This window comes from Corvus cornix, chromosome 1A, assembly GCF_000738735.6.
Source record: "Corvus cornix cornix isolate S_Up_H32 chromosome 1A, ASM73873v5, whole genome shotgun sequence".
NCBI lineage: Eukaryota > Metazoa > Chordata > Aves > Passeriformes > Corvidae > Corvus > Corvus cornix.
The window spans coordinates 48,826,087-48,851,831 of record NC_047057.1 but is presented as its reverse complement, the minus strand read 5'-3'; the positions used below and the strand labels follow the sequence as shown (position 1 = coordinate 48,851,831).

At 44.5% G+C, this 25,745-nt stretch overlaps 3 protein-coding genes across 3 annotated transcripts in view; 2 read left to right on the top strand and 1 right to left on the bottom strand.

Moving 5' to 3' along the window:
* The first annotated feature begins 269 nt into the window (after positions 1 to 269).
* On the top strand, positions 270 to 12,619 carry XRCC6 (X-ray repair cross complementing 6). Its single transcript, XM_039571052.1, has 12 exons — positions 270 to 416; positions 525 to 634; positions 731 to 869; positions 2,731 to 2,985; positions 3,861 to 4,044; positions 5,360 to 5,546; positions 6,780 to 6,948; positions 8,092 to 8,253; positions 9,159 to 9,288; positions 10,001 to 10,101; positions 11,239 to 11,352; positions 12,127 to 12,619. Exons 1-12 carry the CDS (start codon positions 326 to 328, stop codon positions 12,321 to 12,323), a joined length of 1,839 nt encoding a protein of 612 aa, XP_039426986.1. The 5' UTR covers positions 270 to 325; the 3' UTR covers positions 12,324 to 12,619.
* Positions 12,620 to 14,965: 2,346 nt separating this feature from the next.
* On the bottom strand, positions 14,966 to 17,519 carry SNU13 (small nuclear ribonucleoprotein 13). Its single transcript, XM_039571053.1, has 3 exons — positions 17,417 to 17,519; positions 16,476 to 16,596; positions 14,966 to 15,900 (listed from the first exon to the last, which is right to left on the bottom strand). The coding sequence occupies exons 1-3, from the start codon at positions 17,417 to 17,419 to the stop codon at positions 15,638 to 15,640; spliced, it is 387 nt and encodes a 128-aa protein (XP_039426987.1). The 5' UTR covers positions 17,420 to 17,519; the 3' UTR covers positions 14,966 to 15,637.
* A 205-nt stretch (positions 17,520 to 17,724) lies between these two features.
* The window catches only part of MEI1 (meiotic double-stranded break formation protein 1), a 38,683-nt gene continuing 30,662 nt past the window's right edge, over positions 17,725 to 25,745 (top strand). Inside the window, exons 1-7 of the mRNA XM_039571084.1 lie at positions 17,725 to 17,835; positions 18,090 to 18,213; positions 20,585 to 20,635; positions 22,499 to 22,572; positions 23,355 to 23,460; positions 24,005 to 24,208; positions 25,408 to 25,538. Coding sequence (XP_039427018.1) covers positions 17,725 to 17,835; positions 18,090 to 18,213; positions 20,585 to 20,635; positions 22,499 to 22,572; positions 23,355 to 23,460; positions 24,005 to 24,208; positions 25,408 to 25,538 — 801 coding nt within the window. The remainder of the gene's footprint in view (positions 17,836 to 18,089; positions 18,214 to 20,584; positions 20,636 to 22,498; positions 22,573 to 23,354; positions 23,461 to 24,004; positions 24,209 to 25,407; positions 25,539 to 25,745) is intronic.

Sequence of the window (25,745 nt, the reverse complement as noted above, 5' to 3'; positions counted from 1 at the left end):
TGGCTGAGGCTCGGAGCGGCGCGCGGCGCGTGAGGAGCTCCCGCCCTTCGCTGCCCCGCTGCAGCCAATCCGCGTGGAGGGGAGGACCGGCTCCCCGGGGGGGCGGGGCCGGCGCGTTCCCGCTCTCGCCATTGGCCCGCGCTGTTACGGGGCGGGGCGAGCTGGCGAGCGGCGGCCGGCTGAGCGCGGGCGGGGTTGGCTGAGCGCGAGCGGGGTTGGCTGAGCGCGAGCGGGGTTGGCTGAGCGCGAGCGGGGTTGGCTGAGCGCGAGCGGTGCGTCCGGCGCGAGCTGCCCGGGGCCCTGCGGCGGCGGTGCCGCGGCAGCCATGGCGGGGTGGGGGTCGTTCTACAGGGGCGACGGGCTGGAGGAGGAGGAGGAGCAGCAGCAGGAAGAGGAGGACGGGGCTGAGGCCGTCGGTAAGGGCCCCCTACCCCCTCGCGAGGGCCGCTCGGGGCCCGCTGCCTGCTCTCGGGGCTCCGCGGGCGGAGGGGCCGCTGCTAAAACTGTTTCCCCCCGTCCCGTAGCGGACCACAGGTTTTCGGGCCGGGACAGCCTCATCTTCTTGGTGGATGCCTCCAAGGCCATGTTTGAGTCCGACGGGGACGCAGAGACTCCTTTCGATATGACCATCCAGGTAAGGATGGATAAACTAATTGCTAAAGGCAAGACTTTCGCACCCTTTACTGAACACTATTTTCTTCTAATTTTGGCCTGTGTGCGTTTTTTTCAGTGCATCCGGAATGTGTATACCAGTAAAATTATCAGCAGTGACAGGGACCTGTTAAGTGTTGTGTTCTATGGTACAGAAAACAACAAGAACTCGGCAGATTTCAAGCACATTTATGTTCTCCAGGAGCTGGACAATCCAGGTGAAGTGGTATGAAGGTGGTGTAAAAAGATGGAGTGAGGAAATCAGTGTAATAGCATTGTCAGTAACTGATCTCTCTAAATATAGAGAGCTATTGGATAAGTTCTTGTTACTGAAATCCATGGTTGGTAGTGGGGATAGATTTAGATTTTAATTAAAAACTTAGAAACTTCATAAGAGCTTAGCTTTTTCTCTTATAGTTGGTTCAGATCCCTTTTCTATGTCTTTTCTTCTGTTTTAATGTGGTGACTTCACTTGCTGTCTGCTCAACCTACTACTAAAGAGTATCTCAAGAGAACTCTTGAATATCCATCAGGAAAGTGTGTGTCCATGCTAAGACACCACGAATTCCAGCTGATGGAGAATTTCACAGAATGGCTGAGGTTGGATGGGATTTTTGGAGGTCATCTTGTCCAGCCCTCCTGCTCAAGCCAGTGTCAGCTAGAACAGGTGGTCCAATATGGTAGCCTGTTTGGGGTGTTCCATCTCTTTATTTTCATAATAAGTTCTGCAATTCTTGAATTTTGCTCTTTCATTTTCTTAAAATTACGTAGCATCTACTTGATAACAAGTGCTGGTTGCTGAATTGGAAAGGCATTTGGAGGAGTGCAAAGAATACATGCTAGTGGTGACAGGTTGTCTGACTTCTGGGGGAATTTTGTCTACAACTTTTAATAGCAGCCTTTATCTCTGGTGACGTTTGATTTAATTTTCTTTACTAGAGGTGCAGGTTTAATGACACAGGGGCTTCTCCTGAAAGAACTGTGCCTTGTCCTGTTTTCAGAATTAATTACAATGGAGACCTGACAGGACTGCCTTAGGTTCTTCTCCTTTTTCTGGCAGACAGTGTGTTACAGGTCTTGCTCTTCCATTTTCCTCCTCCTTCCCTGCTTGCCCTTTCTCCCATGTTAAAAGCAGTAGCCTTGCCACACTGATAAAAACAGCACAGGTGAAAGGTGGGTGTTGTTCAAAAGGAACAGAATTGTATATTTGCTGCCCCTGGAGAGCACTATGCTCTGGAGAAGGATGAAATGCTATAGGTGATTATTATGGAGTACATAATTATGAACAGTTACCCTGTTAAGTAAAGGACAGATGAGGAAAACATTTTCAAATGAGATTTTGTAAGTGCTGTAGAGTTTAAGTGAAGGACAGAGGAAGAAGCTCTGCAGAATGCAGTGGCTGAAAAATAAAAGCTTGTTTCCCGTTGTAGAGTAACGGGAGAAAAGAGAACCTGCTGTTGCAGGTGGGAAAAGGAGTCCTAGTTGGGTTGGAGTAATCCTCAGAGCTGCAACAAGGCTGTGGGCACCTGACCTGGATGTTGCTGTGCTCTGTGTGATGATCTGTGGGCTTCATCTCACCTCTGGGTGGATTCTCTCTGACATGAGGGGCGAGGAAGGAGGAGGAGCTCTCCACCTTCCCAGCATGCTGTGGAGATGCAGGATGCATTTTAGGCTCCTCTCCTTTCTGTAGTGCAGCAGTCTGCCGTGCTGCTGCCTCTGCAGCAGGTACAGTTTACTGCTTTTGCTGCTGAGCACTTGGCATTCAGTGTAGAGGGTTTGCAATACTTTGATCCCTCCTGTTTCCCTTCACCCACAGAAAGAGCCCACATTGGTGCCAGGGCATTTTGTGTCCTCCTGGCCCTAGCAGGTGCTGTAAGTGGTAACTGGCTTGTGAAATCGCAGATGTTAGGCCATGCTGGACAGTTTTCTCAGCCAGCTGTTGGAAAGGCACTGCCACAGAGGTGCTTGGGAGCATTACTTGGGGATATCAGCTGCAAGGGACCCCTGGTGCATATCTAGAAGAGCTTGTGGTACTTCTTTCAGTATTTCTAATGCATGTGAATGCTGTTGCCCCTCCAGGCGCAAAGCGTGTTCTAGAGCTGGACCAATACAGGGGAGATGAAGGACGGGCGCTTTTCCGGGAGAACTTTGGCCACAACACCGATTATTCACTGGGTGAAGCGCTCTGGGCCTGCTCGAATCTCTTCAGTGATGTCCGAGTCAGGCTGAGCCACAAAAGGATCATGCTCTTCACCAATGAGGATGACCCTCATGCCAATGACAGTGCTAAAGCCAAGCTGGCCAGGACCAGAGCTGGTGATCTGAGAGACACAGGTCATTATTTTCCCTTTTAATTTCAGGCAGAATAAATGTGATGTATCTTTGCAGCAGATGTTAACTGCATTGCTAGTTTGTGATGGAAGAAGGCATAAAATAGTCAAAACTGGGGAATCTTTCTGAAAGTTTCTAAGTTAGAAATTTGGTATCTAATCTAAATTAGAAAATCTGTTTTCTGATCTGGTATCCAGACTAGCACTTACTTCTAGGATCTTTTTCTAGTTTGATAGCATAAATGGGGACATGAGAGGGCCAAGAAAATAAGCTTTCTTGTTGTTGTACCATTTTCCAGGAAGGAAACAATAACAAGTTAACACAAAAGGAAAATTACTTTAATGGCTCCATTTTGAATTAGCTGAAGGACATCAGCCTGAGCTCAGAGAGTAGACAGCAAGTGCTTCATTAGTTCAACTGTGTAGTTGAGGTAACCAGTGTTTTTGGAGTTCAGCAGATGTCCTAGATCTAGAAGCTGTGAGGCTTCCTTAATTCATTAGCCCCTATAACTAAGGGAAAAGGGGTTTTCTGAACTTGTTACTACCCTCTGTGCCTGAGGTAAGATTATGTTTTATAGGAACTATCAGAGCCATTTCATACTCAATGCTGTGCATATTCTTAATTAGAGAGGAAACATTTTCTATTCTGCATTGTTTTGACTGAAGTTAAAGAATATCTGTTGCCTTTTTCCCTAGATCTCCCCTTTCTCTAGAAAATTTCACATCTGGTGCAGATGACGATTTGGAGCTTATTCTTACTTAAATTATTTGTGTAGATAGAGAAGTCTGAGAGTGCTGAGTGCTGAGTCTGAGAGGTACATGCTGATGCAAGAAAAAAGCAGTTTCTGATCCTACTCTTACCTCTTCCACTGTTTCTAGGCATCATCTTGGACTTGATGCACTTGAAGAAGCCTGGAGGGTTCGATATCTCTTTGTTCTACAGGGATATTATAAATGTAGCAGAGGATGAGGACCTTGGGATCCAACCTAAAGAATCAGAGAAACTGGAACATCTCATGAAGAAAGTACGAGCAAAGGAGACAAAGAAACGGACTTTAGTCAGGTTTGTGCCTAGTTGCGATACATCATTCCGTGGAGGCACCTGATGTTATTTTCAGACTGCATCTCACTTTCCTCTTCTGGAAGGATTCGTCTTTAAAAGCATCAGTGCTTACATTCCTCAATCTTAGTTCTTTAGTCCAAGACTGGTGTTTCTTCTGTAGTTTCCAAGGATATTTGTGGATGAGAAGAGCAGAGTGGACCCCTTTTTTCCTCTGTGTGATATCTCCTGTGTTGAGCTTGGCTAGAAATGATCATTTGTCAAAAAATTACATAATTGCCAAGTACTTACCTAAAAATCTGCAACATGAAAAATAGTTTATAGTGAAATCTGATTGAAATGAGGCTTTTCTTGCCAATATTAACGTAAAAAAAAAATCATCTGAATGTGCATGGTAGGTATTTTGGCCTATTATTAAATAGTGATATGCTGCCAGTCTGTCTAGGCACTTGGCATGGATCACACAGCCTTGGTATTTCTAATCTCCTACTAAAAGATTAGAGATACTTAAGAGAGATTACAGGGATCTTGACAAAGCAGATAGAAAGTATTTTTGGAACCACATGCTCCATAACAGTTGGTTTTTTAGGGAGTGGGTTCATAGCAGAATAATGTGGAAGCACAGTAAGGGAATGAGCTTCAAGGCCTAGTGTTTTTTTCCAATAAATATATATAAAGTGTCCCAACCTGAGCTGTTGTCACTGGCATGCTTACTCCTCAGGAATGTTCCTCAATTTTTCTAATAGCTGGGGAGGAAGAATCCTATAGCAGTGATACCTTTTAAAAGAGAGGAAGTAGCATTTGTAGTAACTCACTGTTCTGCTCTCATAACTTGAAGATTAGCTCTAATTTTAAATCTTTACTTCTAATTTTTTCTTTAACGTGTGATTTATATTTTTTCTTCCATCTTGGTATTGTTTGTCTTAGTGGTTTTTTGTGGGGGGAGGGGGGAATTTTTCCTTCTGCACAAAGAGCTATGAGAATTCATGGACATTACAATAAGCATAATTGGGGTACCCAAATGTGGACTTGTCCTATGCTCTGTTTGAGCATAGCCACCCTTCAGTGAAAAAAGTTAAAAGAAATATGGTAAATTACTTGTGTTTAGATAATTTTTATGACCAGAAGTGATATTGCAAGAATATTTTTGTGCAAGTGAGATTATGAGTCAAGTGATAGTATGTTTCCAAATATATATGTGATTTTGTGGGAGTGGAACAGGAGAAGGTCAGAAGAAATAACTTCCATGAAGAGGTGATTTTCTTCTGCAGAAGTGATTTTTCAGGAATCTCAAGTCTGTATCTGTTTTTTTACACAGGTTAAATCTGCATCTGAGCAAGGATGTGGCACTTTCTGTTGGTGTTTACAACCTTATTCAAAAAGCTTATAAACCATATCCGGTGAAGCTTTATCGAGAAACGAATGAACCAGTTAAAACCAAAACAAGGATGTTTAGTGGGAAAACAGGCAGCTTGCTCCTGCCCAGTGACACTAAAAGGGCTCAGGTAACACATTGATTATGTGCCTGCTTTTTCCTGTCTCTGCAATGTGTGAGGGAGATGCCAGTTCCCTTGCTACTTTTGTTTGTATTGCACTTTCAAGATGAGATACAGAAAAATTTGCATCTGTATGGCCCCGGGGACAGCCTGGTCTTCTTGTGAGCTCTGCAGGGTGAGAGTGGATTGTTTCCCTGGCCTGATTGTCATGGGAAGGCATAGCTGCTGGGGGAAGTACTGTCAGGAACACAGGTCATTTCTTTCTGTAAGGCAGAACCAGGTTGTCAGAGCCTGACCTCGTGTGACCCTGTGCCATCGCTGCTGCTGCTGTCAGCTTTTGACTCGTTAGGAATGGATTTGGTCTGTTTTGTTAAACATACAAGTATGAATCACAGGGGAGTTGGAGCTGTTTCCCAAACAAAAGGCATGTTACCTTTGGAGTTTTTTGTATGTATTTTTCTTGTTTTGCCTTCCTGCTTGATAGTTTGGCTGATGTAAATTGAGTGTCATGTTCTGATCAGGCCCAACTTTATTTCAAAACAGGTTATGTAGTTCCTAGGTATACTGTCATAGTGTACTTGTGTCTCCTTCCATGTTAAAAGGTCTTAAAGTTGTTTTCTTAAAATGAAATATTAAGTTTATTTATACTGGATATTAGTTTCTTGAAATAAAAATGAAGTATAGGAGATGAGCAGAAAGCTGAACGTTAAGCCCTGATGTCTTAGCTTCAGCAGCTGAACTATAATATGGTTTTGATTTTGTGATGCATGAGTGGTGCTTCAGAAGCATTGTTTCTCAGTCACTCTTTCTGTCAGGAGTAGGTAGCTGACATGCAGCTGCTGAAGCAAATTTACAATTGGACAGGACCTCTGAAAAAGTCTGGTCCAACCCGGCCCAAAGCAAGACTCACAAAACCAGATGAGGTCACTCAGGGTTTTTTTGGGACAGCTCTGAGAACTCCAGAGATGAGATGTGACAGCCTCTCTGTATGAGGGCTTAGTCATTTTCTTAGAAAAGTGCATTTTGCTAATGTTCAGGTAGAATTTTCCTTGGGATAATGGTCACAGACTGTCACTTGCCATTTTGGTGTGCACTACTTACGAGGGTTTACACTGTCTTGTCTATAACCTTCTTTTCAGTAGTGGAACAGAGCAATTGCATCCTCTTCCTGCCCTGTCCTGCCTTCTGGTCCCCATTGTTTTTTGTGCTGGCAGTCCTATCATCTGCTCTTCCCTGGTTTAGATGTATGGAAACCGACAGATTGTGCTGGAGAAAGAGGAGACAGAAGAGTTAAAACGGTTTGATTCTCCAGGTTTGTTTCTGATTGGCTTCAAACCACTTTCAATGCTAAAACAGCATCACCATATCAGGCCCTCCCAGTTCATCTATCCTGAGGAGTCCCTGGTGAGAGGTAAGCAAAGATGGCAAGAGAAGGTTTACCACCTCGAATTAGTGTAACCATCTGATTCATTGTGTGTTTGAGTGGGGATCATTGAGTGTAAAAGCTTTGTCTAACTTAAAAACTTGCTGAAGTTAAGAACTGAATTAACTGCTATTGCCCCTCTCAGCTGCAGATATTTCTTGTTTTCTTCAGTAGCAGAAGAGCCAATTGTGCTTCATGTTTATCCATCATGACAAGCAGCTAATTAAACCATGGAGATGTAGTCGCAAATACTTGTTTTAGCCATTCATGAAAGGAGGATCCTAGTACCTGACAAGAAGGCAAGGATGGTTAAAAAAACCCAAACAAAACCAACCAACCAACAACAAAACAAGAAAAACCTAAACCCCAAACCAGTGGAGATAATTGCTGTTTTTAAGTCCGTATCAGCTAGGAGTGGAAACATGATACTCAGGAAGTACAGTTGAATTAACAGCACTTTACAGGCTTGTAAAGAGAGAAGGAGAGGATGTTTAGAACTGCTTGTATATGCTTTTATATGTGTATACATAAGTCTGTTAATCTAGAAATATATATTTAAGCTGCAATAGTAAGAAAACACCATCAGCTCCTTAGCCTAGCAGTGGATAAAGAGGGCTGAGTTACGACCAAATGCTTTGCAGTGTTTGACTAAAAAAAAAACCCTTATGCTTGCTTCTCTAACTGCAGTTTCCTGGCTCAACCACTTTACTTATATATCAGTCTTTCCCTGACTACCATATCTGGTGAAATACACAGCAACTGTGTGCCTCAAGAAGAGTACTGAAGTCTGAATTCCTAGTGTGTTACTTCCGCAAAAGGTCCTATGCTGCTACTGTAATGTCCCACCAAACAGAGACAGACTTTGTGGATAAAATTTCACATTTCGCAATTTTCCATTGCTTAGATGGTAGTGATTTCACTTCTTCTGCCAGAACTCTAACTCCTGGTCAGGAGAGACTCACTAACATTGTCCATTTTGAGTGTTTTCCCTTCCAAAATTTGCTTTTTACCTCCACAATAATGCAAGCATTTCAAAGAAGTCACAGGTTTTGAAACTGTGCTATCTAGGGTTATGTTCCAGAACAAAGGAGCAAAGCTGTCAGTCTGACCAATCCACTCTTTCTTTTGCAGGGAGTACAACTCTCTTTAATGCCTTATTAATGAAGTGCTTGGAGAGGGAGATGATGATGCTGTGCAGATACACGGCTCGCCGGAACATCCCTCCTCGCTTTGTGGCCCTGGTTCCCCAGGAGGAAGAGCTGGATGAGCAGAAAGTGCAGATAGCGCCTCCAGGTATGGGAAGAGATGCCACCTTTCCCTGCGTGGTTGGATGTAGTCAGTGTAATGGTGTCCTGTATTGAGGGAAAATATTCTTAGTGCTACCCCTCTTAAAACTGGGGAAAATGCTTTCCAACATTCCCTTTCTTCAGTTTTGTCAATGTAAGCATCTGATGTTGAATCTATTTTTAAAGCCCCAGTTGCATCAGTGCTTGCTCAGGTATGACCTGGCTACAGTGTTTTCCCTGCCTCCTACCTCTTTTTAGCAGATTCAAATAACTGATACAGAAATTAAAAGCCTTTTTTTCCTGTTTGAAGACTAGACAGAATGTCTTTTCCTGAATTATGTTGTATCCTTGAATATGTTGTAAAGTATTAAATAAATAATCTCACATAATAAGCCTCATGCCACCTCAGCTGGGTGGGGAATGATTAGGGAGCAGACTCCTGCTCGTTTGCATTTTCTCACCTCTTTAAGTGCAAAAACATCTTCTGGGAGAATGTAAAGTAGGGAAGTAACACTGCTTGTGTACAAAGTAAAGTATTTTAGAATAATGTGGGCAATAACTTGGTTTTCAAACAAATCTTTTTCAAGCTCATACCCAGTAAGAAGTGGGGAAGGTGGACTACTCGATGTCCTGCAGGAAAAGCAGGTCACCAGTATCCAACTCTTAGCTATGAATTTAGTCTGAATCTCTTTCATGAAGCCATTAGTGATGTCGGTTACAAACATTGAGATTGGGATTGAGTGTCATGCTGTAGGCACTTGGAAGTTTTATGGATTGCTGTTGTTTACAACAGAACAGGTAGTTAGCTTGGAGTCATCAGACTTCCATAATAACCATCTTGGTCTTTCACATAAATTATTTTGAGACCATGCTTCTGTGTAACTGTTGTCTTCCTCCCTCTCTTCTGGATAGGTTTCCATGTGATTTTTCAACCCTACGCAGATGACAAACGTAATGTTGATTTTACAGAAAATGTGCCAGCCAGCCGAGAGCAGGTAGACAAAATGAAGGAAATAATTCAGAAGCTGCGGTTCAAATACAGGTAGATGGAGATAAATAGGATGCAGGGGGTGGCATGGGCAGGAAAACACAACCATTGCTTGCTCTGTTGCACATGTTGTTCAGCTGTGGTGTTCCTGAGATGAGATTGTGATGTATTTTGATGGAAATTGCTTCTCTATGCAGTAGCTTTTTCCAAACTTTATTCTTAAATCATTCTGGATACCCAGGCACCGCAATGCTTTATGTAGCATGTTCTGGAGTTCTTTGTTCTTTGTAGAATTGCTCTTGTTCTCTGGGCTGTTGTCATTAGTTGCAGAGGTATCACATTTTATTGTGGTTCTGCCACTCCACTGCAGATCAGACCCAGATCATTTAAATTAGAGCACTTTAGAAAGAAGAGTTAGGCCTTTTTTTTTTCATTATAGCTAGGATAAATGCTATGAAGTACTTTCATGGGAGATTTTTTTCCCTAGGTATGTGGAAGCCACCATAACTGTTATTAAAGTATAATGCCACTGTCTCCTTTTGCCTCATACAGCTTTCTAACTCTCACACAGCATTCTTACGTGGTTGATACATGACAGGATAGTGATTCAGCAAGTAAACTGAAAAGAGCAAAAGCAGTTCTGGTGCAATGGATTGTTGTGTGGGAAAGAGGGAAGTTTTATTCTGAAATAAGTTTGTGGTAGATCTTAAGTGTTTTGTCTGTCTTCTTGGCAGCATGCATTGACATTTTGGGGGATTCTTGACAGGACTGACAGCTTTGAGAACCCAGTTTTGCAGCAGCACTTCAGGAATTTGGAGGCTTTGGCGCTGGATATGATGGAACCAGAACAAGCTGAGGATCTTACAAGTGAGAACTAGTGGTGGGTGTGAAGGGAGGCAGGGTAGGGGACTCGTGACTTTCTTATAAGTGAAATATGTTCTACTACAAGCCCAAATGTCTTTTAAAAAGTATTTCAGTTGTGTGCAGTTCCACTATGTAGAGTTCTGGATGTGTCCATTCTGAAATACTGAAACCTTATTTTCTATTGCTGTCACTTTTAAGGTAAAGAAAAAAATTGCTCACTTTACCATCCAAAATTAAAACTGAATCACCTTTTTTCTATGGTGACAAGTGTTTTCTCTGAAATTCCTCTCTTCAAGATTCTCATTAATATTTCGGTCTGATAAATGGGCGGAATCAAGAGAATTATTGTGCTGGGGGCAATGCTGCCACCTAGTGACCGTGAGAGTTTGTATTGAAGTGTCTTGGATAATCACAGAGTGGGTCAGGTTGGAAGGGACCACAGTGGGTCATCTGATCCAACCTCTCTGCTCAAGCAGAGTTATCCTACAGCGCATTGCACAGCGTTAGTTCCAGGTAGTTCTTGAATTTCTGTGGTGAGGGATACTCTACAACCTCTCTGGGTGACCTGTTTCAGTGCTCAGTCACCTGCCCAGTAAAGTTCTTCCTCATGTTCAGATGGCTCTTTCTGTGTCTCAGTTTCTGCCCATTGCCTCTTCTTTATTTTGCTGCTGGATGCATGAGGGGATATCTCCACCAAAATCATGCATCTCTAGTACAGAAAAAGCTGTTTATGTAGGTTTTCCCAGAAGAAACATACATGTGATAATCATTTCCCCGAAATCATCAACATCTGTTCCTTCCACTTTGTGCATGCGTTCTTCTGTCCCGGGGGGTCTCTCTGGTGGTCATAGACCCCAAAGTTACAGCTGAGTGCTTGATGAACTGGTGTTACTTCCCAATTCAGAGCAGAGTTGGTATACCTAGGCTGGTTCTTATTTTGTGAGTCCCTTCTTGGTCAATGTTTAACATGATCCTACAAAGTTAAGTACTGTGTGGTTCCATACACTAGTGGTTTTGTAGAATGAGCATTGTACTTTTCCCACCAGGTGAGCCGATAGTTCATCTGGCAAGAACGATGGCCTTGTTTAGACTTTCTTGTGATCACACTTTTTGAGAGGGCAAACCTTTATTTTTTGCCAGTGCCAAAGTCTGAACAGATGAGCCACAGGCTGGGCAACCTCGTGCACGAGTTTAAGCAGCTGGTTTATCCCCCTGACTACAATCCTGATGGGAAGGCTGGAAAGCGTAAACAAGGTAAGTAGTGGTGGTGCAGACACAAAACATAATGTCTGTATTCTGTTTAGAAGCTTCTGTGTTTTCAGTTTGTCTCTTAGTTTAAAGAAGCTGCTTGTGCAACAACTCTTTGCTGACCTCCACAATGAAGTATTATATCCAGTGTTGATTCTAGAGAGTAAAGAATATTGTGGTATCCAGTTGGAGAGTTGCTGGAATGAAAACCTGCAGAGTGAAGTATAGGCAGTAACTTGGGTAAATGACTGCAAAATATATATGTATAATTTTAGCAACTTTCTGTTTTATGACAAGAGCAGTAAAATCATTCATGCTTTCAGTTTGTGTTGGTGGGGGAGCAGACTTTTATGCATGGGCTATTTTAGCAAGTCCAAGATGGGCATCTCTAGGGCTAAATGTGTAAGTAATGCTGGAGTCCATGTGTAATTTGGGCGTCTATGAAAGACTGCATAAAGTGAGCGTCAGTTAGCTGAGCTCCCTGTGGAATCATTGTATTCCACTGTCTCAAAGAGAATCCCTTAAAAGTTTCATTTGGAGGGTGAGGCTTGTATCAGAACACAAAGTTTCATAGTTCAGTTAAGATCACTCCTATCAATGAAATACTGCATGACTTACATAGTGACATCTTTCTTAAAAGAAAACGTGGAAACTAGGTCTGTGAGCGTGTGGCTGTCAAAGCACCATGTGCTAATGGCCATTAACTATGGTATGTATAAGAAACAGTGATGTCTTTCTATTTTTAAAAATCTTTGTGATCTAAAATATGTATCTCTCTAGATTCTGATGGTCCAACTGAGAAGAGGCCCAAGGTAGAAGTCTCAAAAGATGAGCTATGGAGTCACGTGCAGAAGGGCACTCTGGGCAAGCTTACCGTACCTGTCCTGAAGGATGCATGTAGGTTTTTGGGGTTGAGGGGTGGAAGCAAGAAGCAGGAATTAATGGATGCTTTAATTGAATACTTTAGTGAGCGCTAAGCTGGAGAGGAAGGCCCTGGTTTACTTCTGTCTGCTTACAATTTTGATTGTCTTATGTGGGTGCTGTGTCTGTTTAATCTTGCTCTGAAAGAGAAGGCAACCAAATGTTGCTCTATCTAGCAGTGGAAAAACTTTTTACTCTTAGTTGTGAAACATCTCTGCAAAGTTGGATTCTGTTGACAGTAACCAAAGGCAGAACTAAATTCCCTGTGAACTCAGGTGCCCCACTGCACATGGATGGAGTTGTGCCTTGCTGGTTTCTTAATAAAAGTTATTTTGGACCTTTTCCTTTGCAACACTGACTATGCCGTCTCTGCATCATAAAGACAGCAGAACTCACTTCTGTGTAATAAAACACAGTGATCTGTGTTAATGGCACCACATGAATTCAAGCAGCAGGTTGAGTCTGTGTGCTAATAGAGGGTATAAATGTATGTTACTCTCCAAAACAGCCAGTATCAGTATTTGTAATCAAATTGGGTTCTTCTCCACCATCATAGTTCTAAATATTACCAGCAGATCTTAAAAGAAAAAAATCATTACTGGGAAGCAGTATCCAATCCCTTGGGCAAAAAGCTGGCACTTCACAAAGCTGCACAGACAGGTCTTCCATTTCTAAATGGTAATAGCAAAAGCTGGTTTAAAAAAGGAAAACAAATAGTATTCCCTGGAAGGCTGCACACATCCCAGTTAAATTACTGAGATGGCATCGAGCTTTCCAGTGCTGTAAGTGAATATGAGTCAGACTTGTGCAGGCTTCTGTACTCAAATCTGTGCTTTAAAAATAGAAAAATAGCAAGTTGTGGAGAGACCCCTTGCTACATACAGTATTTTTACTTTTTTAATCATACTTATGGAGGCTGCAGCCAGGTCTCTTTTTGAGTTTTAGACTTCCATCCCTGGCATGCCCCACCTGTCTTGCAGTGCAAGATGACTGAAACAAATAAACTGTTGTTGTTCTTGCTTTAGGAAATTACTAATTGTTTAGTGAAACTCTCAACTTTCTACATGACAGGACATATCATGTAGAAACATGGGATACCTGAGGTGTCCATTTGGTCTGCGTAGTGTTTTTAGTGTTCAGAGATTCCTCTCTGTGGCTTACAAACTATTCCATGACCGGTCTGAAGTGTGGCACACCTACCGGAGCCAGCTGTGACCACCCTTGTGGCACTGTGACTGTCCTAGCTGTGCCAGCATGCTGCGCACTTCTACCTCCACACCTCCTCCAGAGAGAGCAGCTAGCCTGCATTGAGCTCTGCAGTAATGAAGCTACATTACCTGTTACACTTTCAATCAGCCTGCAGTAGTTATTTTTAATAAAGATTTGTCTAAGCACTCAATTTATTTTGCCCTTGGGCAAAGAAGCTACTGTAAATGCTTGTCTTAGCAAGGCTTGAAGAGAGGAATAGTGAGACTATGCTGTCCATAACTCTGTGAATTGAATTCTGCAAATACCCTTGTTAACATCTCTCTTGGCTTGCTAACCCTTAGGCACACTATGTTCCAGGCTTTGGATGATTGTGGCATGTTTGTTCTAAGTTATTAGATATGCCTCCTGGCTTTTTTTGTTGTTGTTCTTTTTAATAGCAGCTATCACATTAGGCAGAAGTTTAAAAGGGATGGCAATGGAGTGCTTCAGAGCAGAAAAAGAAACAGTTTTGCTTGCTCAAGTATTCTTTATTTCTGCTCCTCGTGTGCTTTCTCTTACATCAGCTGTCTTGGTACAATAGGGCAAATCCTTAGCAAAGCTGTAGTTCTAAACACAACTAGCTCAACAGTCAGCATCACTAGAAGGGAACAGGAGCCCTTCTAAACCTCATACAAATAAAAGGATTCTGAAGTATTTGTATCAAGTTCACCTCAGCAAGGATTACTGGCATCAGCCATTTACAAAAATGTACAAACATGGTGTCTTCAGTCTTTCATGAGCTGCCTTCATCTGCTTGGGATGTACTTAACTAAAGGTATGAAGTTAGTTTCTCTGTGGAAACATGACAGAAAATTTATTTTCCCTTCTGCTATTGCACCTAATGCTGTTTCCACAGTATTTTGCTTTGGCATCCTGCAGTAGAAAACAGGTTTGATATTCCAACACAGGGGTTTAGACTTCTCTGCTCAGAGCAGTAGTGGATTTATTATACAATATGCATTTAACTAAAACTAGGTCCGTAAAACCACCACTAATCCAGATTGCTGGTGGTGCTCCATGCTTTTCCAGAACATGAGATGATACAGCCTTCTCTCTTGAGACATGGTAATTTATCTGAAAAATTACTTCTCTTGTTTCCTTGGCCATTAAGTCTCTGATTCCTCTGTTCTCTGTTTCCTTGGACATGACTTAAGAGGGTTCATCTTCAGTCAGGTGACTACAGTGCAGTAACTAAAAAGCATGACACTTCTTATAATTAACAGCCAGATGTAGGGTACTTGTCAGCAACAACAGGCTGCTCTGCACCATGTGTTTTGTACTTAACTTCCCTAGGAAGCCCAGCCTCAGTGGTAACAGTCTACACAAAGAAAACGGAAGGAGTATGATTTACTGCACTGCAATAGCCTTCAGGCAGCCTCTGAGCAGTTTAGCTTTACAAGCAGAAACACTCCAGTTAGTTGCAAATGCTTCACCAAGGGAATGACAATTCTATTTAGCTTTGCAGCATTTTTATTTTTTCTTAAAAAGTCAGTATTTAAAAATAATCAAGAATTCCCCTTGTGTACTGCCATAAGATTTCTGCTTCCCGTGCATCTGTACAGAAGTCTCGTCTGGTTTTAAGAACAAGGGCTGTGCTAGGCACGCTGATCTTGGCTCCATCTGCTGCTACACAGTAGCTGCTGCCTGCCTTTTACCTGGCCTGTGCTATTCCCTCACTTAATGACTCCAGCAGCCTGAACACGGGGAACCTTTTCCTCAGTAGCCTAAATCGTTCAGAAATGCACTCACACCTGCTGGAGGCTGAAGCTTAGCAGAAATACTGCAACACAGAGGAAGCCGTCGGGTGGGTTAAAAAAGCCCTGAGCAGGCAGACAGGAAGACAAGGGGGGAATTTTTTTTTCTTTTAAACATAAAACAGGAAACACAGTTGTACAGTCACTTTTCAAGAAGTAATACAATGAGAATGAACGTGTTGGAGTAGAATAATAGAAAAGTGGGGGGATAGGAGGTGGAAACACTAAGAATTAAGCTATTATTAAACAAAAATGTAGCATTTTGAAATGAAACATTGATATCAAAACTATCATCTCAACTGAAGCTAAACATTAATTTCCCCTAATTTGCACTTTTTAATTTCACACACATTTACACTCATGGGCACTTAGACCAACAGTCTTTCTATAGCTTGCTGTACAGACTGGATCTGAGGCTTTAGCTGTGATCCCTCCTTGATGGTGATGGAGCAGGCGATGACAGGCCGGGAAACGCCGCATGCCCGGCCCAGGGCTTGCTTGGAGCGCACAAACACATAAGGGACATTCTTGTCCTCGCAGAGAAGAGGGAGGTGCAGGATGATCTCCAAGGGCTCTGCATCTGCTGCCATTACAATGAACTCTGCTATGCCTCTGTTCAGTGTTTTGGTGGCTGTAAAAGAAACTGGAGAGTCAGTCTAGGTCTTTCTGGAAAGAACACCTAATGTGTAACAGCTTCAGGAGATGTTGAAAGTGGCCTCAGTGGGAAGGAGATCTAGTGCATGGGACATGGGTCCTAAGAGATTAGAGAGTTTCTATCCTTAGGGATTGTGGGTTTTTTACAAGTTTGACTAGGTGAAGCCCCAAGCAACTGTGAAGGAAGCCACTCTCTGAGCAGGTTGCACAGAGGCTCAAAACCAAATCTTTTATGGTTCTGAACTAGCTAGGCATCTGGTAATCCCAGTGCCACACCACTGAAGCATGCATGATTACAAACCATGCACCAGGAACGCAATTTGGGAATCTGCAAAAACTGCATATAAATGCTGAAAAGATTACAGCTTAGTTCTGTCCCTGAATATTGTTTAAGCAGGCTTGAAGGAGGAGAAAGGAGACACACACCAGCAATAGCCAGATCTATATAAAATGAGTGATTCACAGCTACAGAGAAAAGACAATCTCTACCCATGGCATCTCACAAAATCCTTGTTATGAGTTGTAGCACACTTTGCAACACACTAGTCTCACCTTCATTGGCTCCCTTGCGTAGTTGCTTATAGTTGCAGGACTGCTGCACAAGATCCAGCAGTGTTTTTGTGAGCTGTGCATCAGCCAGCGGGTAAGCTTTGGGATTCACTTCTGCCTCACTCTAAAGGAAAAAGTAAAGAATATTACAATAGGAGCAAAGGAGGCTTTGTTCCAATCAACACTGCACAGGCATCATGTCCACCACATATATTGATTACTGGAGTCGTGTCACTATATTCTCATCTGCTCTGCACATATAGAAGAAACACCACTGCGTTTTACTCCTAAAAGAGTAAGGATTCTTCTTGTATCAAAGTAAAAGGGAAAAGTAAGAAAGATATGCTTCCCATCAAAGTAAAGAGTGTATCTACTCACACATCTACATCCTACAAACCAGCAGCAGTGCACTTACGGGGCAGTCTTCAGGCGGTTTATACCACAGACTACACAAAATGAAATACTTCAGTTCACATATTAAAAGACTAACAAAAAAATTGAAGAAGTCCCCAGAAGAGCACGTATCAGGGTTATTTCTGCAAACCACAAGTAGCTTATAAACGTTAACATCACCAGCGGGGTGGCACAGCAGCGAGTTCACAAGAAGTGTTAGCGACCGGCGCTGGCAGAACCGCGGCCTGCCCGGCTCCCGGCACTGCGCGGGGGTGACCCCGGACACCGAGTGCCCCGTTACCGGCTGTCCCCCGGACCGCCAGCCCCTCGGGCCTCCTTCCCCGCAGCCGGCCGCACCCCCGCCCGCCCGCCCGGCCTCCACGTGCTGCCCGCCGCGCAGCCGGGAGGCGGCCTCCCTCTACCCCAAGGCCCTTCGGAGGAAGAGCGACAGCAAGAGGAGAAGGAGAAATAGGAGAAGAGGGAAGAAGAGGAAGAGGAAGAGGAAGAGGAAGAGGAGGAGGAGGAGGAGGCCGGGGTCCAACGCCACTCACCATGGCCGCGGCGCGGTCGCTGCTGTCGGCCCGAGCGCGCTGTGAGGGAAGAGGCGGGAGCGCTGCTGCGGCCGCCGGAAGGGAGGCGGTCCCGGGGGCGGTCCCGGGGGCGGTCCCGGGGGCGGTCCCGGGGGCGGTCCCGGGGGCGGTCCCGGGGGCGGTCCCGGGGGCGGTCCCGGGGGCGGTCCCGGGGGCGGTCCCGGGGGCGGTCCCGGGGGCGGTCCCGGGGGCGGTCCCGGGGGCGGTCCCGGGGCGGAGCCACCGTCCCCGCGCGGGGCGGAGCCGCACGACAGCCCGGGCAGCGGCCGATGGCGGCGGCGGGGCCGTGCGGCGGTCACGGGCTGCGCTGGGCGCTGCCGCTCCGCCCGCCGCTCTGCCTGGCCTGCGCCGTGGAGACCCTGGGCGACAGCAGTGCCTCGGTGGGCAGCGCCTGCCCCGCCGCCCCTTTCCGTGTGCAGCTGGGCCGCGGAGCACCCCCCCAGCGGGCCCCGCCCCGCCGGCTGGGCTGCCGCTCTCCTGCGCTCAGTTTGGGGCCGGGGCCCGGCCGGTGTGGCCTTTGGCCAGCCCTGTCCCCTCGGCACCCGGGCCCTGGTGGCCCTGTTCCCCTCAGGGTGGTGGGAGCAGCGCGGAGCTCGGGCCCAAGGCCTAACGGGCTGCTGTGTTTGATCCGTAGCTGGTGCGCAAGAAGCACGTCCTGTCCCGTCTCCAAGATGCCCTGGCCTGGCAGGCGGTGTCAGTCGTCCAGCTGCTGGCACCAGACGAGAGGGTGTGCATGCATTTGATAGGAACTCTCTTTGGTAAGAGCTCTGCTGAGGCCTGGTGCAGCAGCAGGGAGGAGGCAGTTACCTTTTGTTGAATACATGTGACACTCCTCCGCATTTGAAGCCAAAAAAAAAGAGCAAAAGAATATTGAGGTTCCTATCTCCATACTTCCACTGTTCTGTTAGATGTGTAATTACTCCCTGCGGAAAACTGTGTGTGGCTGATGTAGAATAGGTTAATTAATTTCCTCATTCCCCAAGGAGCAGGATTGGCATGTTCATAAAGCTCTTGCAATTTTCCAAAGTGTCTTGATGTATCCATGAAGTCCTTCTGGAGAATAGGAAGTGCCTGGCATATAACTCCGAATGCCCTCCATTCTGGTCTCATGCCTCTGGAGTTATATGAAGATTCATACAGAAATCAAAGTGTGAGCTAAAAAGGTGTTGCAGGACTTAATATCGAATGCGCAAAACACAAATCTGCATAGTGGGGTTTTTCCACACCATCACTTTACATTTGTAGAAATATTTGTTGCTGTACAGCTAGAACCTTATGCTTTCTGGTGTGTCATAGCAAAATAGTGTTCAGCAGCATGTCAGAAAGTGTCTTTCTGGTAAGTATCTGTGATCTTGAACATCTCTTACTGATTTCTTTTTGCATTGCAGTACTATGGGAAATGTCTTTGAAACTTTAAAAATCTTGATGGATAAGAAATAATGGTCTAAATGAAGGAATAGTAAGGCAGGAAGGGAAAGGTGGACGGTAGGAATAAGAGTGCCCTCAAAGCACAAATATACCAGATTCCTTTAATTCCACAGTCTCATTTGCACATCAGAGATAATTCTTGTTCTTTGGGGAAACGTAACTTAAAAGACCCTTTCCCTGCCTTGACACGCTGAATAGTTCAAACAGTTGATTGCCCATAAATTGTGTTGTGCATGTTTTGGAAGCAGCTTTGTTAGAAACAGAACTTTATGCAGGTTTAGTTCTTCTAATTGCACAAATATTTTTGAATGTTGTGCGCACACCTAATCCTTCACAGAAGTGGAAGGAGTGGTGCTTATGGCCAATTCAACCCTACATTATATGACCCTAACACAAAGTAACCCAGAAGACAGGGATGCTGTGCTTGCATTTCAATGCTCTTGTCTGCTGTAATAATTCTCTGAGAAGAGAATTCTCTTTGTGATTGGGTGGTTTGAGGACAGCTTTGGGTTTTACTGTACTTGGTGTAACTCCTAGAGCAGTTGGAATCCCAGTCTAAGCTTGGGGCTACAAACAAGGGCATGTTCATTTTTGATAGAGCTCAGATGAACCAAGGATCATTCGGTGCAAGAGTGTAAGAGGGACCCCCCCAAAAGTTTGAGCAGTGCTGTGGAGGAAGTATTAATAGTGAATTCAGGAAAATACATTTGTTTTTTGCAAAGAGAATATTGGAATAAGCACAGCCAGAAGAAAGAGGGTTAAGAGAGGTGGAGTGTGGAGTGTTATGTATGAGGAGGTGGTGAATTTCAGATAAGCCTGAATTTCATGCAGCTGATACTGCAATGTTCACTAATGCTGTATACAAATCTTTTCTAGAGTTACTAAGGATTGGGCACATGAGGCAGGAAATAAGTAATTTCTTCACCTGTCATAACATTGCTTTAGTTGGTCAAAATTCTGAGACATCGTGGAGTCTTCAGAGGGGAGGTAGTTTGACTGGACGTATTGAAACGAGTGATTTAGTGTGGCAACAGTGGGGATCCGAACTATATGCCTGATGCTATAGGTTGGAAGGAGCTGGGAGGTAGAGTTTCTTGTCTGCTGGGGTGTAGTAGAGTGAGACAGTGGTTTATTTTAATATATACAATCTTATGCTCTCATTGTAAAATTAACTTGTGAAGTGATGCCTTCAGGTTCAATTTAATAGTTTCCATACGATTTAAATCTGGTGTTCCGGTTTGGTTTCAGGATTTTCAGTGCTGTGGAGGGAGAAGGCTGTTTATAGTAACTGATAAGAATGGAGGACACAAAGGACAAAACTCACAGCTGGGTTTTGACTTCTGTCATTCCAGGGTGTTGTTTCAGATGTATGACTGGATACACACAGTGAGATGTGGTGGTGGCAGCAGTTACATATTCCTTGACATAGGTGGAGCCACTGACTTCCAATTGCAAAGCACGTAAAAAATTGGCAAGAGAACCGAGTGTCTCATGTCCCTGTGTCCTGCTTATGGAGGCAACTTTTGCGATACTTCAGAGAGTATCCGCCCTCATCTGACAAAGTCAGGCTGGTGTCATGTGTAGTGGGGAAAACAAAACAGTTCTGAAAAGAATTTCAGTTCTTTTTAACAAGAAGGAATTGCAGCACTGGTGATCAGAAGCAGGAATGAGTTCCATGACCTGTTGTGGTTTATCTTTTAGGGATGTTGCATTCTGTGGAAGACAGCAGTGCCCTGAACCTATTCGTTGAAGGTGAGAGACAAATGCCACACCTCAATTACTGGCAGTTTGTGAAGGGGACAGTCTGTCTTGTCTGATATCTATAGTGAGATGCTCGGCTTCGACACAGCTTCAGTGGGGAAGATCATCTATTTTCTATCCATGCAATGAAAATGAGTGGTCTGCTCCCATATTTGAGGTCAGGGGAGTGCGTGCACGTTTAAATATTTAACATTTCTCTCACAGGTTCTGTGTGCATCATGAATTTAGTATCAGATGGGTAACAGTGCCTCAACTTTGGCATCATTGGACCTGACTGAATTGTCAAAGCAAATAGAAATCTATGGGATCTACTGCTTTTTCCTCAGGAGTAGAGGGTATTTGTGATTTAGCTGTACAGGCTATAGAGTCCTCTTTGTGAGCAGTCCCTCATTTGAAAACTGAAGGAAACATCTGCAGGGCTGACAAAGGAATCTCTGCAGTCCAGTTAACCTTGGGCACCTCTGCTGAGTCTGGAGATATTAGCAGTGCAATGATGCGTTTCATGTCCAGCCATGAAAGGTAAAAGGAGCTATGACAAACTTCTTCCAGAGGGATTTTACTTTTCAGACACTTGCTTGAAATGGGGTTGAAAAGGGGAGAAGCCTTTCTGTCATGTTACCAGTCTTGAGAGATGGATGCTCTCTAGCAGAGCAATTTTAAATTAGTGTTGCCTAAGCATTGAACATTTTTAAAGGTTCTGAGAGTTTGGGGCAAGAAAGGGCTATTAAACCATCTATAAATCGCCTGTCTCAGATATGCTTCTGCTGAGATGCATAGATCTGTAGCTGAAGTAGGTCTAGTATTGCCTTGGGTATACCAAGAAATGGTGAACCCAGAAGTCTCTGGTGTTTCTTTTTAGAATGCTTTCCTAGGATACAAATCAAAAGTGTAGGTTTTCCAAATGAGTCATGCCATGACAGCAAGCTACATCCAAGACAGCCTTACCAAATCCTGTGTAGAAATGTTGTGTGCAGTGTCTCAGTAATGGGACTATTGCCAAAATTTTATCTGCTGAACATTCAAGTGCCCAGTTCTAAAGGTACTGGAAGAGGAACTTTGCTTCCTGCAACTGCCCTGCTGGTATATGTGTGGAGGCACAGGCAGCCTGCCAGCATCAGGCACCTGCCTTGTGATTTTGTTAGAGAAACCCCAGGTGATATGTTGCCACTGCCTGGAAAATGTAATATCTTGCTGATTCCTATTATTAGTACAGAGCCGACAGAGCTCTTAAAATTTCAGTGAGCCAAGAATAACAGCACTTACTTGGGGCTGAGGAGGTGAACAGCACCACACTGGTGACTGAGGCCTTGCTTTCTGGTAAGGTGTATGGGATAACTGCAGCAGGGAAGAATGGCTGATAGACTTCACTTACCTTAGGGACAGTAGCAGCTGAAGGAGGAGCTCTGAGTGTGAATCTAAGGATCCTCAGCAGTTTCAGTTTTGATATCTTCTCTGGAAGGATACGTTTTTAAAGGCCAGTTTTCATACAGTAGGAAGCCTGGTCTATTCAATTACCAGAATTTTTTATGCTTTTAAGTTAGGTTTTTTTCCCCTTCCCTTCCTGATTCCTTATGTTTACTTGCTGTCCTGAGGCTCAGTTTGTTGCTTGCTTTTCATTTCCATGCATGGTTTGTAGTGCAGCTGAAGCAGGACTGCTGGAATGGTGCCTCAGAGAGCTTGAGCTGGGCTATCAGAAGAAATAGTGCTGGGAATGCTGCTGTTACCCTGCTCTCTCAGCACCTCTGTGCTCATTTCATTTCTGAGCTCTTTGCTCACTGATCTGCTAAAGCCCCATGGAAGATGGATTGTGAGTGCTCTTGTGTGTGTGTTACTGATCCTGTTTCTTCTGCCTAGTTCTGGTGCGGCTTGTTGTGGAGTTGAAGTCAGAGCAGTACTTGTGCTGCATTTTGAATGAAAGTCAAAAGGAGGTCAGTGAAGATGAATTCTTTTCCCCTTCCTTCCAGTCTTTCAGAAATTGAGGAATGAGTGGCCCTGCAAGTCTGGGATGTAGCATCTGCTGCAGTGGGATCACAGAATCATAGAATGGTTTGGGTTGGAAGGGACCTTAAAAATCATCTAGTTCCAATCCCCCTGGCATGGACAGAGACACCTTCCACTAGACCAGGTTGCTCAAAGCCCCATCCAACCTGACCTTGCAGAGCAAAGTTCCCCTGCTGTGATGTTGGCAGTGTGAGTGCCTACCATGGAGTTTTTATATTGTTCTTATGATGCCTTGCAGCCATATGGCTTCATGATACTCTTATAAAGCTGTGTGGTTTTCTCAGATACTGCTTTTTCCTACTTTACTGGTTCAGTTATATAAGGAGCTTTCCCAACCTGTGCCATGTGCTCTTATTCTCTTCGTTCCTAAGTTTCTGATGGTCCCATGGAGTACAAAAAAATGGGAAGTAGCAAAAATGGTGAGCAATTAATCTGGTTCATGTGTTCATGTAAGAGGTGGAGGGGAAAAAGAGGAAAAGGAACAACAAGCAAGCAGTTCCTTGAATTGATTTAAAGACATTTTTGAGACTTGGTGTGATATTTGGGGTTTCCTTGTGGTTTATCCTAAGTGATGAAAAGGACAGATATTTGGAAAAGATCCTGTTCTGGAAAATTATGCATCACTGAGAACTTGGTGGTTTGGGTGTATTTCTGCCTTTGGACTGTGTCCTCACCAATGAAACATTTTCCTTCTCTGTCTCCTCTACAGCTGTGCAAAGCAGCTACCATGAGAAGCAGCCTGCCCACATTTGCTCTCTTGGGCAAGCTGGCAGATGCCATCCCAGGCTTTGCTGAGATCCTGGTGGTAAAGCACAGTGAGTAATATGTCGTGTCCCACTGAAGGGTGGTATTCACAGCCCTAACACACACGCATGCGTGCACTCCCCTGTCCCCCAGACGAATTCGTGAAGGTCACACAAGAAGCCTGTCCAGGAGTCAGAGCGGCATTCAAGCCTCCTGGGATCCAGGTCAGAACCTTCATAGCAGTCTTGTTATCATGCTTTTAGCCAGGCAAAAGCAGCCTCTGTCAACTGGGGTTGTGGGTCTGCCTCACAGGCAACATACCTTTAGGTTTTTTTTCCTTGATCTGGTGCTTGGGGGTCTGGTGAGCAAGCTGAACTGTTTGTGGAGGGAGCTGGGATGATGGATCTTCATACGGTGAGCAGTGAGCTCCGCTAGCTGTTTATTGCTGTACCTCTGCTCAGAGGGACAGATGGTGCTGAGCACATCACCTGATTGTGGCATTCATTGACCTGCATACACCAGTCTGTCCAGTGGGCTTTTGCAAGTTTTCAAGGGAAAGAGGTTGGTGCTTTTAAAGTGTCAGTGAATGTTTGTTGTTCCTGTTCCTTGTACTAGATAATTTGGTGGATCATCTGCTGACGGGCTTGACGTACCCAAATGAGGCGATAAAGGCTGCTGTCTGCTACTTGTATGGCAAGCTGTACTCCTCTCCTGTTGGCACAGAACGGCTCTCAGGACACTTTGAAGAAAGGCTGTGTGGTGTCTTCTTGAATACTCTGGGGTGTGCGCAGACAAAGGAGCTGCAGGTTAATTGTTTGGGTAAGGCATTGCTGACAGAATGCAAGGTGCAAGGGTAGGCTCAGAATGAGGAAGAAATCCTTGGCTGGTTTAGATGCTCTAATGTAGGTCGTTCCATAGAGGATCTTTATGCTTCTTGTCCAAAGCCATCAATCCTTTCTGTTACTCCACAGCAATTAAGTAGTCCAGACCTGCTGCTGAGTACCCCCAGGCCCCTGTGTTCCCTCATGCCTTGTATTTGCCCAGCACTGACAAACGTTCAATCTCTTCAGAGCTTGTGCTATGGCCTGATCATCCCTCAAAGTGTCTGAATGCAAATACTGTGCACGGGCAGGTGGGTTTTGTAGAGCAGTGGGATGGACTCTAAGAGATACGGTCTTCAGATGTGGGGCATCATGTTAATTAGATTATAGAGCTAATGTGGAAGTGGCACTTTCTTGCAGTTATGCTTCCAACTGCATGTTTCAGCTGTTGCTGGGGAGCACAATTTCAGCCTTTCTGATATCACTTGTTTGTAAACCATCCAGGGAATTAATTTTTCTAGTAGGAGGCAGGCAAGAACTGGTTTGCTCCTCTGCTCATCTACTCAGCTGCTAGAAGTGGATTATGATTCCTTTGACAGTAGAATTCTGTAGCTCAGACCATACCCCTGTGTGAATCTGTACTGATGTGTACTGATGATATTCGTCAATACCTGGAGCAGTGATCTATACTGTTATACTGAGGGAGTTTTTTTGGCATGTGGGTATCCTTTAGCTGAAGACAGCCGTTTCTTTAAGAGTCTGTGAAAATAGAAGGGGAAGATAAATGCCTGCTCTCTACGAAGTGTTCCAGGGAAAATGTCTTGTCGTTTGGGTCACGGACTGCCTGGAGAAGAATGCAGGTCAAGAGCTCTCCCAAGAAACAGTTTAAGGTGTGGTTACTAACAGAAGATAATGCAAGTAGAGGGCTCCTGAGATGCACCCATGTACATACGTGACTCTGAGAAGGAACAGAGAGCAGATCAGACCAGCAAAAAGCATCAGCAACACAGGGTTGCAATACGTGGGGGTCATGGCAGTATCTGGGGACACAGTGAGAAGTTGTTTCCTGATCTGGAGGGGAGGACCTCCAGGAGAGGGGAGGAAGTTGGTGACAAGTCTTCGTCTGTAAATACTAGTGTGTTAATATAATCCTCACTGTGCTCAGTATGGTGCTCATTCTTGCGCCCACCTTTGCAGGTTTGCTGAAGGAGCTGCTGAAATCTGACCATTTTGTATCTATTCTTATGAATAATTCAAAGACAGAGGAGGAGACTGAGATCCCTAACTTTTTAGAAGGGGAAAATCCACTGCCACTTGTTCTCAAAAAGGTGATTGCTGAAGTAGTAGTGAATTGTCGGTACACATAAATAATTTGCTGGCGTGTAATGAATCTTTATCTGAGGCACTGTATATAAAAAAAGCAGAGTGTTCTGTTGCCAAGACCAGCAATAGAGGCTGCAGTGAGAAATGGTGATACCTCTATTGATCCCCTTGATCATTCCTGCATCCTGGAATGGGGAAAATCTTACTCCTGG

Bases quoted from the DNA above. Each gene is read 5' to 3' on its own strand.
- XRCC6 (XM_039571052.1), top strand. From the start codon at position 326: ATGGCGGGGTGGGGGTCGTTCTACAGGGGCGACGGGCTGGAGGAGGAG. The intron at 4,045-5,359 runs GTTTGTGCCTAG...TTTTTTACACAG, and splicing joins AAGAAACGGACTTTAGTCAG to GTTAAATCTGCATCTGAGCA. The intron at 5,547-6,779 runs GTAACACATTGA...TCCCTGGTTTAG, and splicing joins GTGACACTAAAAGGGCTCAG to ATGTATGGAAACCGACAGAT.
- SNU13 (XM_039571053.1), bottom strand. The intron at 15,901-16,475 runs GTGAGACTAGTG...TTTCTTTTACAG, and splicing joins ACGCAAGGGAGCCAATGAAG to CCACCAAAACACTGAACAGA.